At 42.8% G+C, this 20,959-nt stretch overlaps 1 protein-coding gene across 1 annotated transcript in view; it reads left to right on the forward strand.

Annotated features, from left to right (window-relative positions):
• The window catches only part of LOC129859207 (leucine-rich melanocyte differentiation-associated protein-like), a 406,590-nt gene extending 388,721 nt beyond the window's left edge, over positions 1-17,869 (forward strand). Inside the window, exon 7 of the mRNA XM_055928694.1 lies at positions 13,616-17,869. Within this exon, the coding sequence (XP_055784669.1) occupies positions 13,616-13,695 (80 nt within the window). The 3' untranslated portion in view covers positions 13,696-17,869. The remainder of the gene's footprint in view (positions 1-13,615) is intronic.
• The last annotated feature ends 3,090 nt before the right edge of the window (positions 17,870-20,959 follow it).

The following is a 20,959-nucleotide window of genomic DNA, read 5'->3' on the forward strand; positions in this document are numbered from 1 at the left end:
ATGCTTGGTAGCTTTAACTGCATGCTAACAGTGAATTCAGAGTGGCTAGCCACACCACAAGCAGAATTTTACCAGGTTCCTGTGAAGCAATTGTAATCCACAACAGTCCACAACAACATACCCAAGAGTTTCCTGATTAGCAAGGGGTAGTCTGTGTTTAATTTAACCAAGAGGGGCGGGGCTGGGCTTAGTGAAGGGTCAATTGGTCACCCTTTTTGTGAACAGCGCATGGGGCGTTTGCTCTTCTGGCCATGTTTGGCAGCCATCTTTGATTTGATGGAAATGCTGAATGACAGGTACTGTGGTGCCATTTTGCCCATTGATGCATGAAGTCCATCATACAGTCCTCATCATTCAGTTTAGAATTAACATGACATATAGTAGCTGCCCTTGTTTCAGTATATAAAAGGTCACATTTGTTGGTTATATGTCTTACAATAATTTAGTTTACTTCAATTATACAGTTTTTGCTTCCTGCTGGAAGCCTCTTAGTTGTCACTATGCTAGAATGGACAGAAACACTGTGCTTTCTAATCACAAATGCTATTAACTAACCACTACAACTCACCTTAAATATCACATAACCTTACCCCTAACTTTAAAACGAAATTAAGAACAAATAGCCCATATACAGTACTTGCCCATTACTTTTGGCGATATTGCATTTTTTTTCCCAGCATGGCCTTCTAGCGCGTACTACCCTCTCCTCTTAGAAGAGTTTATGTGGTAATTATTGACCTGACAATGAGCTTCATTACCCACTCTCTTTCATGCTGTTTTGCCTGATAATTGTTATTTAATGTGTTCAGATACATTAATTCATCCAATCATCCCCTCCTCCAATGTCAAAGCGATGAGGAGTAAAGTCATCACTCTCTGGTGATTAATATACGCCTCTTTTGTTATTGAATCCTGTTCTAGTGATTAAACTGGAAGTGAGTGACTCGTCGACCGACCGACCGTTCTTATTAACGGGTCGATTAGCAAAAGCAGCCAAATTGCTAATTGCAGTTTTCAAATGTTGTTGGTTACAGAGGTTTGATCCACTTTATCTGTTTATTTTTTTTATTTTAATTAGAAATGTGGGGTGTAATGAAGAATTCTATCAATCAGTGTCAAACACACCACCACCCTAACTGTGTTGCATCTGGTGATAAGTAGTCATGTTACCATGACAACATTAGTGCCTATGACTAGGACTCTCTTCACTGTTTTCATGTGCTTTCCAGAATAGAGATAACCTTACCTTTTCAATAACTATTACGGTAATAGCCAGAGGTGTCATGCCCATGAGAAATTCCATCATTTGGTGTTTTGTTGATGGTGTTTGAAAACGCTGTCTCTGGTGCCGCTCCAGAATCTCCCATAAGTGTTCAATTGGGTTGAGGTCTGGTGATTGAGACTGCCATGGCATATGGCTTTCATCGTTTTCCAGCTCATCAAACCATTCCGTGTCCACTCGTGCACTGTGGATGGGGGCATTGTCCTCCTTTGGGAGCATAGCCATGGTGGCCAAAATAATGGCCTGCCCAGCATTTTTGTACGTAACCCTAAGCATGATGGTGTGTGTGAACATGTGTGGAAGAACCTCCTTTCAATATACTTTGTATCCACTCTTTGCCTTGATGACAGCTTTGCACACTCTTGGCATTCTCTCAACCACCTTCATTAGGTAGTCACCTGAAATGCATTTCAATTAACAGGTGTGCCTTGTTAAATGTTAATTTGTGGAATTTATTTCCTTCTTAACGCGTTTGAGACAATCAGTTGTGTTGTGACAAGGTAGGGTTGGTGTAAAGAAGATAGCCCTATTTGGTAAAAGACAAAGTCCAGCTCAAATAAGCAAAGAGAAACGACAGTCCATCATTACTTTAAGACCTGAAGGTCAGTCAATCTGGAAAATGTCAGTGCAGTCGTAAAAAAACATCAAGCGCTATGAAGAAACTGGTTCTCGTGAGGACCACCACAGGAAAGACGCAGAGTTACCTCTGCTGCAGAGGAGAAGTTCATCAGAGATACCAGCCTCAGATTTCAGGCCAAATAAATGCATTCACAGAGTAACAGACACATCTCAACATCAACTGTTCAGAAAAGACTCCGTGAATCAGGCCTTCATGGTCGAACTGCTGCAAAGAAACCACTAATAAAGGACATCAAAAAGGAGAAGAGACATGCTTGGTCCAAGAAACATGAGCAATGGACATTAGACCATTGGAAATCTGTCCTTTGGTCTGATGAGTCCAAATGTGAGCTTTTTAGTTCCAACCGCTGTGTCTTTGTGAGACGCAGAGTAGGTGAACGGATGATCTCTGCATGTGTGGTTCCCACCGTGAAGCAAGGAGGAGGTGTGATGGTGTGGCGGTGCTTTGCTGGTGACACTGTCTGTGATTTATTCCGAATTCAACGCACACTTAACCAGCATGGCTACCACAGCATTCTGCATCTGGTTTGCGCTTAGTGGGACTATTATTTGTTTTTCAATAGGACAATGACCCCAACACACCTCCAGGCTGTGCAAGGGCTATTTGACTAAGAAGGAGAGTGATGGAGTGCTGCATCAGATGACCTGGCCTCCACAATCACCCGACCTTTCATCAAGACAAAGGGTGGTTACTTTGAAAAATCGAAAATCGATTTGTTTAACACTTTTTTGGTTACTACATGATTCCATATGTGTTATTTCATAGTTTTGATGTCATCACTATTATTCTACAATGTAGAGAAAAAAAAAAGAAAAAAAATCCCTTGAATGAGTAGATGTGTCCAAACTTTTGATTGGTACTCTAGTTGTTTGAAAAATGCAAAATTCTTCAACTTATGGACAGGGGAATAGCCCCCCCCCCCCCCCCCCCCCCCCCCCCTGGTCACCACCTAGCCATCCTCACGTACTTTGTGCCCCCTCAGAATCTTGGGGTGATTGACACCCTTGGTAATAACTACTTTTGAAAGTGATAGTCGAGTATTTTCAATATCAACAGTACATCTTAATACTTGTATCTACATAGGCTTACCTTTTCAATAACTAACTGTAACACACACTTCTAATAATAACGCTGATGCGATATGAATATTTTCAATATCCACATGTAAAATACTTGTTGGGTGCCTATAGTGATGTTGTACGTCCCCTGCTGTAGTCTACTGTATGCTGTAGACCCAGAGGATGGACTACTTTAGTTCCAAGGGGATTACATCTTTGTAAACTGCATGAGTTCCCCTGCGCCTCAAACGACTCCTCTCTTATCTACAGCCTCCAGAGCTACTGCGCGTCGTGTACTCTCCCTCTCTCTCTGCTCTATTTACAGTAAATGTCATTGGAATTAATTTCACTGTTTTATTTTTGTCATTAGCCCCCCCCCCCCCCCCCCCCCCCCCCTTTGTCATCCCGACTGTAATCTTTTCTCCAGTCAAAATGTATGACCGCCGGAATTCAATTTCCTCCTCGTCCTTATAAGTTGGGGAGTACAAAGAGTGATAGGCCTTTATCAGTGGCATAGTCCTAATTCAGACACCAATGAAGAATGTCACTCTGAGTTTACAATGTTGGATTCTGGTCATTCAGTGAGGTGACAGTACTGCGGTCATAACTCCCCAAGATTACTATAGCTAACCTTATTGGATAGATATACTGTATCTGAAAAACTATTTGTTTTAAGTGCACTATAATGTATCATAACTAGAGCTAGACCACATGATCATGAAAAACTCATTATCATAACTCATAATGATAACTAAGCCTCTACATTCATAATGGAAACAACTTTATTATTTTAATTTGGTCAGGGACTTGTGTTTCCTACTACACCACTGTGTCTGTGAGTCTAAGTACTGAAGTGGGTCTGTGAGTCCATTAAGTCTATGAGTAAATAGATGTGTGTTGTGTTTTGGCCCAGTAAGGAGATTCATGTGGTAACATCAACCAGCTATTGATCTGGCCTTTTGAGTCATGGCCTGGCAACCGTCTCCTGACAACCCATCCAGCCACAGCAACAGCAAATCCCTCAACACCTCTCCTTTCCACTGACCGTTGTTCTTTCTCTCTTTCTTTCCCTTTTCCCTCCACTTTTTTCCATTTTGTTTTCGCCTCCTATGCACATTTTTATCTGAGTTGTGCACACGGCTCTTAAATCTGTCTCTGTCCCTCCTTTGTCTCCGTCTTGGACACCTTTTCCCCCCAATAAATATAATTTGCAGTATGAATAAAAGTCTGACAATAAAGTCAAAACAAACGGAGAGTGAATTACTTCTGTGTGTGATGACAGTTTCAAAAGAATTGGAATGAGAAATGATTGAATTATATTGTATTCTCATATGCCTGAGGACGATGATGTTTGAATAGTCTGACATGCTAACCACAGACGGAGAGTAGCCTTACAGTATATGTCAGACTAACGTTGGAGCAATGTTTGGAAAGGTTGATATTACAACGCTACTCAATGTCAATGGGGGAAGTACCGAGTTATCCATATCATCTTGTTCCAGCGTGATGAACAGCCCTGTCAATAGGAAGTCTTGTTAGCTAAGGAGGGGATGCAAATCTGAATCAATTTAGCAATTCATAGATAATCTGGATGTAGTTCAAGGATAGCATTTGGCTTGTGACAAAAACAAGATCTAGCCTAATTGACAGTATGACACAAAATATGTGTTATTAGAGTCAGGGTATTATGTCACAAATGATGTTTAAATATGCTAATACATAATCATAATAATACATATTTTATTTGTAATAGTAGTATGCCTTGTGGTGTCTTGTAGGACTCGAGAATTTCCTCTCTGTCTGATTTGTATGCAGTGTATTCCCCCTTTCCCCCTCTCTCCTTCTCCTTCCCCCTCACTCCCTCTCGTTCCCCCTACCTCCCTCTCTCTCTCACTCCCTCTCATTCCCCCTACCTCCCTCTCTCACTCCCTCTCTCCCTCTACTTCCCTCCTCCTCCCTCCTCCCTCTCTCCCTCCCTGCTCCCCAGCCTCTGCCTCTGCCTCTGCCTGGGTGAAAAATGGGGTGCATTTCCCTGATAGGCCGTGTGGATGTGGGGAGTGTAAATGGCTAATGAATTACAGATGAACATTGATGCAAATTAATCTTCCTGATGTACCTCCCTGGGTTATATGGCAGCCATTTAAAAGTTTAATCAATACACCAAAGTTGAGAACATGCAGCCGCTGCAGTAAACAGGGAGAAGGAGGAGGGGGAATGGGGAGGCCTGATTCCAGGGCATGCATCATAATGACAGGTATTTATGTTTAATGGACTAAATATTTTTTTATTGGAAAAGGACAAATTTAAGTGTGTAAGTTATTCTCTGGGCTTTCCCTCTGAGGCCTGCTGAGAGTTGGATGCCACCTTCTTTGTTAAGATGCACTGGGCTAATAGGCAGGGTTCAACACAGAATTAAATAAGTTAGTTATTTTCTTTATTACTCTTTCATCATGATGATCTACTGTAGGTCTTGTATATTTGGTAGGTAAAATATATATTTATGAGAATGGTTTCAAGGTTTATTCCATTTCACCTAGCAACTCTGAGGACTATACAGTATAATACTTCCTATTCATAATAGTCTATACAAAGTCAGCCTCTCATCTCCTTGTCCCTAACAACAACATCAACAGATGGCTTTGATCATAAGTAGGTCTGTAGTCTTACCCGGGCTATGCCTGAGATTCCAACACGTGTGTTTGTCAGGAGCCGTCAGTAGTTTGTGGTTTGCTTAGGGCTCAAACCTGACAACACACTAGACTAGCACATGGGATCTGACCTGTTGATCTGCGGCCCAATTCTCACACACACGCACACACACACACACACACACACACACACACACACACACACACACACACACACACACACACACACACACACACACACACACACACACACACACACACACACACACACACACACACAGGGGTCCTTCTCTCGTTTGATTTAATAACTGATATAATCCAGGGTCCACGTTTAATAAGTTCCAGCCTATCTCTCTCTCTCTCTCCAGCTGTTTTGTGGATATTTATTCTCTGTAGAGAGTGAAGGATACTTATTAGCTATGCTTTTCACTTCAGAAATACCTCTGTCGGCAGAGGTCCAGACACAGTATTGCTTTACAGGTAGTAAAGTACACCAAGTAATCACCTAGTAAATATGACTTTTACTCTTCTCTTCCTTTCTACCCCTTTCTCTTTTCATAGCGGCTACTTTTTAATGTTCTTCCTTTTAAAATGGTTTTTCATGCTTGCATACCTAGCAACTGTTGTCATAATGGATATACCGATAATCAGAGATCTACTGTACCACCAACACACACCGATCATATTTACATCACATATCCTCATCATTATAATTTATTTATGTGCCGCAATGTGGCTAGCTGTCCATTTGGGGCCGTATGTATCAAGTGGCTCAGAGTAAGAGTACTGGTCTAGGATCAGGTTACCCCTGTCCATATAATCATATTTATTGTGACCTGAATGGCAAAGCTAATCTTAAAACGAAGCACTCCTACTCTGAGATGCTTGATTCATACAACCCGTAATGGGGGGGTGGGGATGGGGGGGGGGGGGGGGGGGGGGGGTATCCAAATAAACTGAACAACATGTAAAGCGCAACATGTAAAGTGTTGATTCCATGTTTCATGAGCTGTTGTAATAAAGCCCTTTTATGGGGAAAAACTCATTCTGATTGGCTGGTCCTGGCTCCCCAGTGGCTGGGCCTTAGCCCTCCCAGGCCCACCCACAACTGTGCCCCTGCCTAGTCATGTGAAATACATAGATTAGGGCCTATGGAATTTATTTTAATTGACTGATTTCCTTCTATGAACTGTAATTCAGTAAAATCTTTGAAATTGTAGCATGTTACGTTTGTATTGTTTTTCAGTATACAGTGCATTCGGAAAATATTCAGACCCCTTGACTTTTTCCACGTTTTGTTACGTTACAGCCTTATTCTAAAATGTATTAAATAAATACAAATCTCATCAATTTACACATAATACCCATAATGACAAAGCTAAAAAAGGTTTTTAGAAAAGTTTGCAAATGTATAAAATAAAAACAGAATTAACTTATTTACATAAGTATCAAACCCTTTACTATGAGACTCGAAATTGATCTCAGGTGCATCCTGTTTCCATTGATCATCCTTGAGATCTTTCTACAACTTGATTGGAGTCCACCTGTGGTAAATTCAATTGATTGGACATGATTTGGAAAGGCAAACACCTGTCTATATAAGGTCCCACAGTTGACACTGCATGTCAGAGTAAAAACCAAGCCATGAGGTCAAAGGAATTGTCCGTAGAGCTCCGAGACAGGATTGTGTCGAGGCACAAATCTGGGGAAGTGTTCCAAAACATTTCTGCAGCATTGAAGGTCCCCAAGAACACAATGGCCTCCATCATTCTTAAATGGAAGAAGTTTGGAACCACCAAGACTCTTCCTAGAGCTGGCCTCCCGGCCAAACTGAACAATCGGGGGAGAAGTGCCTTGGTCAGGGATTTGACCAAGAACCCGATGGTGACTCTGGCAGAGCTTCAGAGTCCCTCTGTGGAGATGGGAGAACCCTCCAGAAGGACAACCATCTCTGCAGCGCTCCACCAATCAGACCTTTACGGTAGAGTAGCCAGACGGAAGCCACTCCTCAATAAAAGGCACATGATAGCCCGCTTGGAGTTTTCCAAAATGCACCTAAAGGACTCTCAGACCATGAGAAACAAGATTATCTGGTATGATGAAACCAAGATTGAACCCTTTGGCCTGAATGACAAGTGTCACATCAGGAGGAAACCAGGCACCGCTCATCACCTGGCCAATACCATCCCTACGGTGAAGCATGGTGGAGGCAGCATCATGCTGTGGGGATATTTTTCAGTGGCAGGGACTGGGAGACTAGTCAGGATCGAGGCTAAGATGAACGAAAGCAAAGTACAGAGAGATCCTTGATGAAAACCTGCTCCAGAGCGCTCAGGACCTCAGACTGGGGCGAATGTTCACCTTCCAACAGGACAACGACCCTAAGCACACAGCCAAGACAAAGCAGGAGTGGCTTTGATCGAACATCGATCATCTCTGGAGAGACCTGAAAATAGCTATGCAGCAACGCTCCCCATCCAACCTGACAGAGCTTGAGAGGATCTGCAGAGAAAAAGGGGAGAAACTCCCCAAATACAGGTGTGCCAAGCTTGTAGCATCATACCCAAGAAGACTCGAGACTGTAATCACTGTCAAAGGTGCTTCAACAAAGTACTGAGTCTGAATGCTTATGAAAATGTGATATTGTTATTATATATATATTTTAAATAAATTTGCAAACATTTCTAAAAACCTGTTTTTGTTTGTCATTATGGGCTATTGTGTGTACATTGATGAGGAAAAACAACAATTTCATCCATTTTAGAATAAGGATGTAACGTAACAAAATGTGGAAAAAGTGAAGGGGTCTGAATACTTTCCGAAGGCTCTGTATATCCACATATAGTCTGCCAAAGTAGTGACTCAATCACATGATGTTGTGCTGGCCTGATAAACGGACAGCGGGAGATGGATAGTGTCCACTATAATAGGCCAGGCTCATACGAGGCCGTGCCCAAGCCCCATAACTCACTCTCTCACACAGCCTTATGGATGCCTGCCTCCAGACCCTTTGTCTTCTCCCTTCCATATTATTTCAGCCCTTTGAGATAATACGGAAAGTTTAATTGCATTGTTAATTGATTTTTTTCTCCACAGCATTATTACCCCTGATGGATTGTGGCACTGATGAAAACGTTGGTTGGTTGGCCGGAGGGATAGCGTGAGAGAGAAAGGGGAAGGGAGAAAAAGTGAGGAGATGGGAGTAGAGGAGAGAAAAAGAGGAGGGCGGGAGAGGAGAAGAGGAGAGGTAGAGAGAAAAAGAATAGAGAGGAGAGATGTGCCTGGTGGAGAATAGATAACCTTGATGTTAAGAGCTGTATCCTTCGGATATGTCTTTCCTTGAAGAGAGAGGAGCTGATTGTATGCAAGGAGCAATCATTAAACCCACTCCAGCTCCCTCCCTCCCTCCCTCTCCCTTTGTCTCTCTCTCTCTCTCTGTGTTGATTCATTTGTTGATTTACGTAGAGGTCTTTGTTAAGCAGTAGGTCTCACTAGCTTATGGCTGTAGTGATTCTTCAATCCCCTTAACTGACTTCCTAAACCTCTCCTTCCTATGTGCAGTTGTAACTTCATTTCAAGGTTTGTTATCTGTTGTGTGTCATAGTGATTTCTGTGTATGCAGTTGTTGGTTGTGTATTACTTGAGCGATACAATATACTTTACTCCCCTTTAAAGAAGGAGATATTGTACTCCCCTTTAAAGGTATAGATACTGTAGTCCCCTTTTAAAAATAATATAGATACTGTACTTCCCTTTAAGAACAGTAGAGATACTATACTTCCCTTTAAGAGGAGTAGAGATACTGTACTACCCTTTAAAAAGAGCAACAAGGTGCAGGGTGTGCGTGACATTCTGTGCAGAACAAAGGCCTGAGTGTTCGTCTGCCAGAGGATCCATGATGGAAACATTAGCTTCCCACGTCACTGATCTAATCTGTCACTTTAATGGGTGTTCACTGTTCTCAGGGATCTCTCTCTCTCTCTCTCTCTGTGCGTGTGGACGTGCACATGCATGCATGTGTGCCTATCTGTGTCAGTCAGTCATAGGACACAGATAGTATATCCATGACACCAGTATCAGCTCATCAAACTGTTCCCACTGGCCTGAGGAGGCCTCATAAGGAATTATGTAAGTCTTTGACTTCTTCCCCCTCTACCTTCTTTCTCTCTCTCTCCATCCTCTAATAATATGTTGGAGTCTAGCTGTTGGGGGACTGATGGAGTTAGGGGTGTGTAGAGTAGCCTGCTCTTTATCACACTTCACAGCCTGCCAGGTTATACTGAACACATGTGCACGCACGCACACACGCACGCACACGCGCACACACACACACCCTGCAGCCAGTCGTTGGCTAGGAAAGCAGACTCCATCTCTTTGTTTTCTCATCACTCTCTATCTATCTGTCTATCTTCTCTGCTCCCCCCCCCCCCCCCCCCCCCCTGTCTGGCTTCCTCTGGCATGCCCAGATGTCTCTGTTTAAAGCACTGTGGGAGAATCAGAGCTCAGCCCTCTGATTGGTGCTAGGGAAACTTGGATCAGGGTTTTTGTGCAGTCATCAATTTGTGTACTGTTGACCCACAATTTGTTTGTAACTAATTTATTTGATCCAGCCCTATTCTAAACAAATACTTTTTCTTGTATTTCTTTGTATTTCTTTTTTGTTTTTCTTCGTGAACTGTCAGTTGTCACTCTCTACATCTCAGTAGGTAACCTGTGAAGTGCCCTAGCCCCCTTGCTATATCTCTCAAGGGGTCTATGTAGGGTATGTGAAGGGCCCTAACTCCAGACCTTGGGCTGTGTAGGTAACATGTAAAGGTCTGTGTCCTTCAGTAGGTAAGCTGTGAAGGGCCCATCACTCCTCTGATCACAGTGCTATAAGACCATGTGAGTTGTGTGGTGTGGAGCCCAGTCTCCCACCGTGGCACCTGTATCCCCAGGCAAACTGTCTGAACCGGGCAGGGAGCAGGCAGGCAGGCAGGCATGGGGATTTTATCGGAGGTGACAGCTCCTCACACTTGAGTGTTTGGATCACCTCAAGTAGCTGGGCTATGAGGGGAATGAGAGCCGCTCCACTACAAAGTCCAGATTTAGATTGACTGAGCTTGTCCCCGGGCCTGTGTTCTGCACGGCTCCCCAACCTGACACAACACACACACATTCACTACTGCTGGGATGAAGACTGCTGCACTGTCTGTCTGCCTGCTGCACTGAACTGACATCAGGGGTTGTGTGTGTGTGTGTGTGTGTGTGTGTGTGTGTGTGTGTGTGTGTGTGTGTGTGTGTGTGTGTGTGTGTGTGTGTGTGTGTGTGTGTGTGTGTGTGTGTGTGTGTGTGTGTATATATATATATATATATATATATATATATATATATATATATTAGTGGGGCTACTTTGAAGACAGAGAGTTAGAGAGCAGTGGTGTGTCAGGTTTGGTTAGAATGGAGGTTGGCGTTGGAATATGCTTGGCACTAATATGGCACCAGTATCTCTGTCCCCATCTCTGCTTTCTGTCACAATGTGCCATTCTGGTCCCTGTCTCTCTTCTGCCCTGACATTGTCTCCTCCGATTAAGTGATTGGCTATATCGCTCTGAGCACCTCTCAACTGTTTCTGACATCCTTACCCTCTCCTTTCTTCTGCTCTCATTTCCTCTGCGCTCCCCCCTTCTCCTCTCCTTTCCTCCCCTTCCCTCAGAATAGAATACAACTTTATTGTCCATCTGTTACAACCTCCTCTACTAATGCTCTTGATGTCTATTTAAGAAGTGTGTTGATATCAGAGGACATATCTGTCCTTCTGTCAGAGGGTTGTTGACAGCGCTAATGCCATTTGTCCTTGCCGAGCGGTGACACCTAGCTAGCTGTAGCTGCATCTCCGCCGCATTCGTCAAGTAGTGCTCTGCTGAGCGCTGTGACATCACAGCTAGGACAGCTAGGAAAAGGTATGGACAGAGTCAACCATTTTGTTTTACAGTGTAACCCTTGGAGGAATAGCAGAGGGTAAATTAATTTCTTTGTTGTAGTTATTTTGTTTTTTACAAAGCTACTAACTCGTACCATATTGAATTTGATGAATAAAACAGTCTTCACCTTGTCTTTAGATTAACAGATATATGATAAATAAGATTATAAACGTGTGGATTTTCATTGTAGCCTTTTTGTTGATGCAGACATTGATTGGATCAATGAGCCATACAGTAGGTCAGAGTTCAGCTTTGTTGTTCAGGGCAAGTACAAACATCTCCCATACGTACTATGTTTCTCTACACATCTTTGGTATAACATTAAGTATTTAAAGATTATGTCAAGGCCATGGGTCATTTTACTATATGTTAATATTGATTGTGATACAAAGCAAATGAATGATACATATGATCAGTAGTCATATGAAAATGCAACACACACACACACACACACGTGCATGTGTTTGTGTGTATGGGTGGAGTGGAGGCAGGGCTAGGGTTGTGTACTTGTTACTGTCTAGACATCACCCTGAGGCCAAATGCTGTTTCCCCCGCTGTTCCTCAACTTGAGAAGGATACTCATCCTCCGCACGCACGCACGCACGCACGCACGCACACACACACACACACACACACACACACACACACACACACACACACACACACACACACACACACACACACACACACACACACACACACACACACACGCGTGCGCACACACACACATCACAGATGGGATAAGACCGATAGTGACAGATAATAAACAATTATAATAATCATATCTATATTATAGTTTGTGTATACTGTTGTTTCAATAGCTGAATGAAGATGTATATCAACTATTTGAGATGATATAAAATAAACAGCATTGTGGAACAGAGAAATCAATTTGCAGACACTCAAGTTCACTTTCCAACCACCAGAATAACAATACAGTGTGATAACAAATCTAATCAATTATTTTATTTCACCTTTATTTAACCAGGTAGGCCAGTTGAGAACACGTTCTCATTTACAACTGCGACCTGGCCAAGATAAAGCAAAGCAGTACGACACAAACAACACAGAGTTACACATGGGATACACAAACGTACAGTCAATAACACTAAAATCTATATACAGTGTGTGCAAATGTAGTAAGATTAGGGAGGTAAGGCAATAAATAGGCCATAGTGGCGAAATAATTACAATTTAGCATTAACACTGGAGTGATAGATGTGCAGAAGATGTGGTGCAAGTGGAGATACTGGGGTGCAAAGGAGCAAAAGAATAAATAACAATATAGGGATGAGGTGGTTGGGTGGGCTATTTACAGATGGGCTGTGTACAGGTGCAATGATCGGTAAGCTGCTCTGAAAGCTGATGCTTAAAATTAGTCAGGGAGATATAAGTCTCCAGCTTCGGTAATTTTTGCAATTCGTTCCAGTCATTGGCAGCAGAGAACTGGAAGGAAAGGCGGCCAAACGAGGTGTTGGCTTTGGGGATGACCAGTGAAATATACCTGCTGGAGCGCGTGCTACGGGTGGGTGTTGCTTTGGTGACCAGTGAGCTGAGATAAGGCGGGGCTTTACCTAGCAAAGACTTATAGATGACCTGGAGCCAGTGGGTTTGGCGACGAATATGAAGAGAGGGCCAGCCAACGAGAGCATACAGGTCGCAGTGGTGGGTAGTATATGGGGCTTTGGTGACAAAACAAATGGCAATGTGATAGACTACATCCAATTTGCTGAGTTGAGTGTTGGAGGATATTTTGTAAATGACATCGCCGAAGTCGAGGATCGGTAGGATAGTCAGTTTTACGAGGGAATGTTTATCAGCATAAGCGAAGGAGGCTTTGTTGCAAAATAGGAAGCCAATTCTAGATTTAATTTTGGATTGGAGATGCTTAATGTGAGTCTGGAAGGAATAGTGATGCTAGACGGGCGGACTGTATAGAATGGCTATAAACATCAGGTTTAATCCATCCACAGGTAGATCTGAATTGGACCAGCATTTTAATATTCTTCTTCTTCCACTTTCAGGTGTGTTCGCCAAGTGCCGTTACGTCTACTATGGAAAGCATTCGGAAGGCAACCGATTCATCCGCAATGACCAACTCTGATGGATCGACAGAGAGACGCAAACACACGCACACAAGCTTCATTATACAAGTCGTTAAATAAAAATTCAAACATCTTCATTAAAATGTCTCTTCCATAACCTATACTGTCACTCTCAGACCCCAGTCCTGACGCCGTATCTATCAAGCTTCTCAGAGTAGGATTGCTGATCTAGAATCAGTTTTGATCATGAATGAGATTATATGGACAGGGGGGACCTGATCCTAGGTCAGCATCCTTCTCTACGCTTTATGAATACGTGCCTTGTAGCGTAGTGGCCTGGTTTCCTCCTCCTCCGCTGAGCTGTGGATGGCTCTCCTGTCAGCTCCACTCTCCTGCCCCAGAGTGAACATTGGCACTCACGTTGACATAATTGCATTCAAGCAGCAGTGCTCCACATAAACACAACCATATACAAAAGTGCATGCATGCACGCACACGCACCCACAGAACTGTTCACGCAAGCGCACACAGTCTCTCTCTTTCACACCCACCCACCCTAACACACACACACCCCGTGGCCACGGTGATGGACAGCTCCAGCCAAGCGGCTGATTTGACAGCCACAGCAGCCATGATGGATCACCCGTCCCCACCGCCACTCATCAGGGGTCAGAGGTCAAACCTGATGCCTCACTGGGCCTGTGTGAATGTGCACGTGTGAGGGGGACAGGGGACTGGGCGTAATGATGTATATTTCAAAATGTAAGTATACAGTAAATTTCACTTTTAGAGTGGCAGCTAGGAGAAAGAGAGATACAACATAAAACTAATAACGTTTTAAAAACCTTTACAATTCCCACCCCTATGTCCACCTAGAGATAAATGATATAAGATAGGTAGATGTTTACACCTGGCACATCTCCATCTTGTCTAAATTGGGGCTTGAGAATGTTAACAGAGGGGATTAGAGAGAGGGTGGGAGAGGGGGAGGAGGAGGGCTAAATGAAAGTATAGGAAAGTTAACTTTTCTCAAGGAGTCCATCCTTGTGGTTCTGAAGCTGTATTTGAATGGATACAGGGCTTGCCTGCCAGAGTAACAACACTTCACAACTTTTCACTTACCAAATGTGTTTAGAGTTATGCTGTTGGCAGATATATTTTACTATGGTCTGTTTTTAATGGAAATTAATTAGATTAGTATTCAATTATTGCATGATAATGTACAATTTGAAGAGATGTTATATTTTCAAATGCACAGTGGAAAGACAATACAACATTCCAATACAAAATAAATAAAGAACACATTAGAGACCAAAGAAACATTCAACCTCTAACACTGTCAAATAGTTTCACTAAATTAGGTTTGCAAAATTCTGGTAACAAAATGTCCAGGTTATCCAGAAATCCTAGTTGGAGGATTCCTGCTTATTCCCTCCTGTTTCCGTTGATCTTCCGACCGGGATTTATTGAAATCCAGAGATTTTGGGGATGGTTACCAGCATTTTGCAACTCTGAATGTTCTATTGAAACTGAGATTAATCATTTCATTTTAATATCATATTAGTATGGAATTAAATTGTTAGTTCATTGTGATTTATGAATATTACCTCAATGGGGTTATGAAGGATACAGAAGGCATGCTTTTAACATATTATAGTATCATTACAGTATCATAGTTAGGAACTATATTCCCACATCTTTAAAATGTATGGTAATTTTTCCTGAATATAAACTTCTAACATTTGTGAATCATGTACACTGAACAAAAATATTAACGCAACATGCAACAATTTTAACGATTTTACTGAGTTACAGTTCATATAATGAAATCAGTCAATTCAAATCAATTCATTTTGGCCTTAATCTATGGATTTCACATGACTAGGCAGGGACGCATTCTTGAGTGGACCTAGGAGGGCATAGGCCCACGCACTTGGGAGCCAGGCTCAGCCAATCAGAATTTGTTTTTCCCCACAAACGGGCTTTATTACAGACAGAAATACTCCTCAGTTTCATCAGCTGTACGGGTGGCTGGTCTCAGACGATCCCGCAGGGGAAGAAGCCGGATGTGTAGGTCCTGAGCTGGCGTAGTTAGATGTGGTCTGCGGTTGTGAGGCTTATTGGACATACCGCCAAATTCTCTAAAATGACGGAGGCGGCTTATGGTAGAGGAACGAACATTCAATTCTCTGGCAAGAGCTCTGGTGGACATTCCTCCAGTCAGCATGCCAATTGCACGCTCTCTCAAAACTTGAGACATCTGTAGCATTGTGCTGTGTGACAAAACAGCATATTTAGTGGCCTTTTATTGTCCCCACCACAAGGTACACCTGTGTAATGTTCATGCTGTGTAATCAGCTTCTTGATATGCCACACCTGTCAGGTGGATGGATTATCTTGGTGAAGGGGAAATGCTCACTAACAGGGATGTAAACACATTTGTGCACAACATTTGAAAGAAATAAGCTTTTTGTGCATATGGAACATTTCTGCAATCTTTTAATTCAGCTCATGAAACATGACCAACACTTTACATGTGACATTTATATTTTTGTTCAGTATATGATATGTCCTATTAAATATACTCACTAGCTATGTTACCATTAACTCGTTCAGTGATTTTTTTGTTGTTGTCGACATTTACAATGTTTGCGTAGAAAATAGATTTGACAATTGCCTGCTACGGTGCATTTCTATTTAACAAACAGATGGACGTGATGACGTCACACCTAAAACAAATTACAGTGTCGTAGGCTTGGGCGGTGTGCCGTATATACCGTATACTGGGGGTTTTGGAAATAGCCACAGATGGTTTATCAATAGTGTTGAAACGATTTCTTCAAAAACATTTTTAAATGTGAATATTTGTTGCTACTTTTGAAGTAAATACCTGCAGTCAACTTGTGAAATGCTTTAGGAGATAAAGAAGATCACCTTCTTCATTTCGTCTGTCACATAATTCTTCATTATGAAGCTTACCGGTAGTCCCCAGTCACGTCGTGTTTCTTTACAAGCACACAACGACGAGACACAGGAGTGACTGTGACTCTCAAGTGATCTAGTTACAGTATGGAATTCCCAACTAAATGTTTGCAGTCTTATAACTATTAAGTTAACTGTCTAAAATGTGGTAAATGATCTCTCGTTTTGCATTTGGTTTGCTAATTTAGTAGCTAGTTAGCTATCTCGCTAGCTAAGTGGTTAGCTTCTTCCAAAATCAAGCTTCGCTTGGTAACAGCAGAGAAACCCCTCCTGGATCAAGAGCTTTGCTGTCTAATATTTGTTTTGTGCATGCAGCAAACTGTGAGTAGCCTTTCTCAGTTACGTGTATACATTTATGAGCTGGAATATCTGTCCTGCAAATACTTTTGGTCAGAGACTGCATAAAATGTTCGCAATGTGCTCATTAGGATTTTGTTAGCATTCTCTATGGTATTTTACATGTACTTGTTAGCATTGCTAACCTTCAGATTACAGCGGCTCAGTGGGGTTTGAAATAGCACCCGTTGTGTTCAGTGCCAGTATTACCGAATTTCCCGGTATGGCATAAGGTCGGTATGAAGGTATGACACTCTGGATACAGTGATGAATAAAAATGAAGTGGTTCAAGTGTTTCCATTACCCATTTATGCATTAATAAATTGGAGATAGCCTATAAGCCATCCCATTGTTATGTGCCAACATAACGCCACGGTCCGTGCCATGGTGAAACTTTCACTCCTGTAGATCTGAAATAATTGGATGGTGAAACTTGCATCCAGCCAACCAGAACAGCATGGCCAAGCATTTCAGCCATTCTTGAAAGTCAGGACACACCGTACAAATAAACATTATTTTTATAGTTGAAAAATAGATTTAACAGGTAGTAAGTATTTAGAATTGAATGTAGAGTGGAGCTTCATAGTTACGTGTTGACATCACATGCCCCGCGTACCTTAAAAATGATTTGGCAATGATAATTTATTCTAAAAACATATTTTCCATCATCATTTGTCGCAATAAAGAAAGTTAGGCAAAATAAAATGTTTCCTATATCTGACGTTACCATTACAGATGTAGCAATGATTTTTTTTGCGACATTGCTTTTGTGAAATAAACCTGGAAACATGCCTAATGTCATCTTATTATCCGCAATTTTGAAATGAGGCAATGCTGTTTTAGATGATCCCAAGTACATTTTGTATTACCCTTTAAAGGTCACTCTACTTTTATTGATTAAAACATTTTACTTGAGCTGTGTTGCTCTGTGTCTACATGGTTATTGGAAATGTCAAATTGCGTCATTCACATATTCCACCAAATTTGACCGAATATAATACATGCTTGTTATTGGTCCAAATCATATTCTAATGTTGAGGTCTGGACAGCCACTTCCCTCCACGTCGTCTCTTTTGTTTTGACATATTCGCCTGCACTTCTATTCAATTACCGTCTCCTGCTCCTCTATTCCTGTCATTACTGTAAGAGATAACTAACTGTCTTCCACATTAGCCCAAACAGATCAGGGGGATGTGAGAGAGAGCACTTGGAGCTTCAGTCCTGCTCATCAGTCTAACAGACAGACAGATGACAGAAAGGTCAAAGATAGCCCCACACTGTATGTTCAGGGTGTGCGTGCGTGTTTGCGTGGATCCGTGTGTGTTCCTGCGCACGTCTGTGTGCTACTTCCTCCTACGAGACCATGCATCTGTAACGTTGGGGAGGCCGGTCACTAGTGGCAGCGTTTCAGAATGACAAGGTTTATTTGTGCGTGTTGTGATATGTTCAGAGGAAACCGGCCCTGACAGCTGGTGGAGGCAGGAAGAGGGGAGCCACAACAAGTTTCCCCCGCCCGGCAACACAAAATGTCATCCTTCCCCTGGCTGCTTCTCTCCTCACCCTCCCCACCCACGCCAGCCCAACCATCCTGCTGAAAAGAGCAGACATTTAAAACTTTGTGACATGTGTCACAGGCACTGCCATTGAGCCAGTGCTGCTGACGGAGCTGGAATTGACAGGCCGGGAGCCACCGGAGCTGGCTGGAGGACACACCGAGTTTGGTGTGTGTCACTTCCCATCCTCGTCAGAGCACAGAGCACAGCCGCATCCCCAGCACACAAACTACTGCATTATGAGATGGGCAGGGAGGGCGACAGCGTGCAGCAGCGTGTAGACATCTGCCTTACTGACATAAACTTTGTGTGTGTGAGTGTGAGTGTGAGTGTGTGTGTGTGCGTGCGTGCGTGCGTGTGCGTGCGTGTGTTGACATGAGACTGACATGGTGGTACAGCAGACTAATTAAGGTATAAACCACAGAACAACCTGTAGGCGATGCCCTGTGTGTCCCGCATCTGCAGTGGATCCTGGGTACCTCCTGGCTGCGTGTGGACTCGGGATGACTCTGGCAGCCAGGGGAAATGAATTTAAGCTGTAGACACTGCCTGGGGATACAGGTGCCACGTGGGTTACTGGGCTCCACACTACACGACTCACAATGTCTCTTTGCACTGTGTTCAAATGAGTGCTGGGCCTTTCACAGCTTACCTACTGAGGGATAGCCCTTTACATATTACCTACAGGTGTGTGAGTAAGTTAGAGGATGATTGCGGGGGAAACCCGGAGGACAGGCTCATTTTAATGGCCTGAATAGAAAGATATCAAACACATGATTTCTTGTTAAACATGGAAGCTTGTAATATGACCTTGACCCTTGAATCTTGAACCTATGATGCACATTGGCCAATGTAAGCTCAAATAACTTGCATTTTCTACCATCTGTGTTGAGTGTGAGTCATATTATTCAGGAGAGTAAAGTGCTGTGAGCTGTATCGCAGAGACACAGCACCCTTTACCCCTCGTCTCCCCAACAGGCACAGTGCAGACTGACTGGCTGTCACAGGAACTTAGTCCACATCATTTCTAGTCATCAGACAACAGGCCTCAGCCCGCTGAGTGATTGACATAAGCAAATGCAAATTCACAGAGACAGGAAGGAAAAAAATAACAAGAGTGGTGTTGGTGGGTGACAGTTGGCCACTGATAGCACATAAGCTAACAGGGTTGTGGAGGGATGGGGCAAGCTTTAGAGCTAGGTGTCCTTTAGTCCTTTCTCTCTCGCTTCCTCATTTCGCTCTCTCTGTTGCTCTCTATCTCTCTCCCTCTCGCTCTTCTCTCTGTCTCTCGCTGTACCCCCCCTCTCTTTCTCTCTGCACCTGAAGACATTCGTCCATCTGCCAAATCCTCCTTCATCAAGTGCTGTCCAGAGGAGGTGAGAAAAGGCCTTATTTCCGGGCGTCGTTTCAGATGAGTAGCATGTTTCATTGAGGGGAAGGAAGATGATGTAATTAGCTTGTCAGTCTGCTTCAGGCTCAGCTTGCTCTCCCCCTCTATCTTTCTTTCTCTCTCTCTCTGCCAAAAAAAGATGGACAGAGTGACACCAGAGCTCACAGCCAGTTGATAATGTGGCAATTAATGTCATAAATAATTCCAATTGCCAATTCCATCAGAATAGACTGTAGGTGCTTTAAAAGAGAAGAGTAGTCCCTTTTCATTTCCTCTAATAACCATCATCTTTTCACTTTCATTATGAGCCCTTAATACATGATGATGTGATATGACCTCGCAATCTGTCAGACATCATTTTATTTGGGCACAAACCAAGACACAATGACAATGCATGATAATGGATGTGTATTTTGTTGTTTTTACCTTAAGCACATCATGAGAACATACTGTATGTAGGGCAAGAATAGCGACCATTTCTGAAATGTCATTGACTTGTACTTGTCAATGAGAAATATAGCTGTATTATAAAAGTAATCTAATTTGGTAAGAAAGACTTATGTGAGAGAAATCAATGTGAAGTGATATTTGAAAGGTTGCTAAAGCTCAAGGAAGACTGTGAATATTGATCCAGCACTGACATACAGTATCTGTGTGGGAAAATCCTTCCTCCGTCTGGATCTTCAGGAAACAGAGGTCAATCGATCCAGTCAGGTGAGTGCAGGCCAGGTTTACAGTATGTACTGTAATACATGCGTCTGTGTCGTCCCAGTTTGGTGAATAATATTCACTGAGCATACAGGGTAACACTTTACCTAACTACACATTAATAACGACACTGTAGTCTTCGACAGGTAATCCAGTTGAGGTGAATATTTTCATGTGCAATGAGTGGCTATAAGGCCATGAGTGTTTCCTGACCCCCTGACCCCCTGACCTGACCAGGTAAAAAAGCCCCAGTTATTGTACATGGGATATTGCTACAGTATTACTACAGTACTGCAACTGCTTTTTATCCGCAGCATCAGTGACTTGTGTAATCTCATTTGTCTCCCTAAGTCA

Source organism: Salvelinus fontinalis, chromosome 1 (genome assembly GCF_029448725.1).
Source record: "Salvelinus fontinalis isolate EN_2023a chromosome 1, ASM2944872v1, whole genome shotgun sequence".
NCBI classification, from domain to species: domain Eukaryota; kingdom Metazoa; phylum Chordata; class Actinopteri; order Salmoniformes; family Salmonidae; genus Salvelinus; species Salvelinus fontinalis.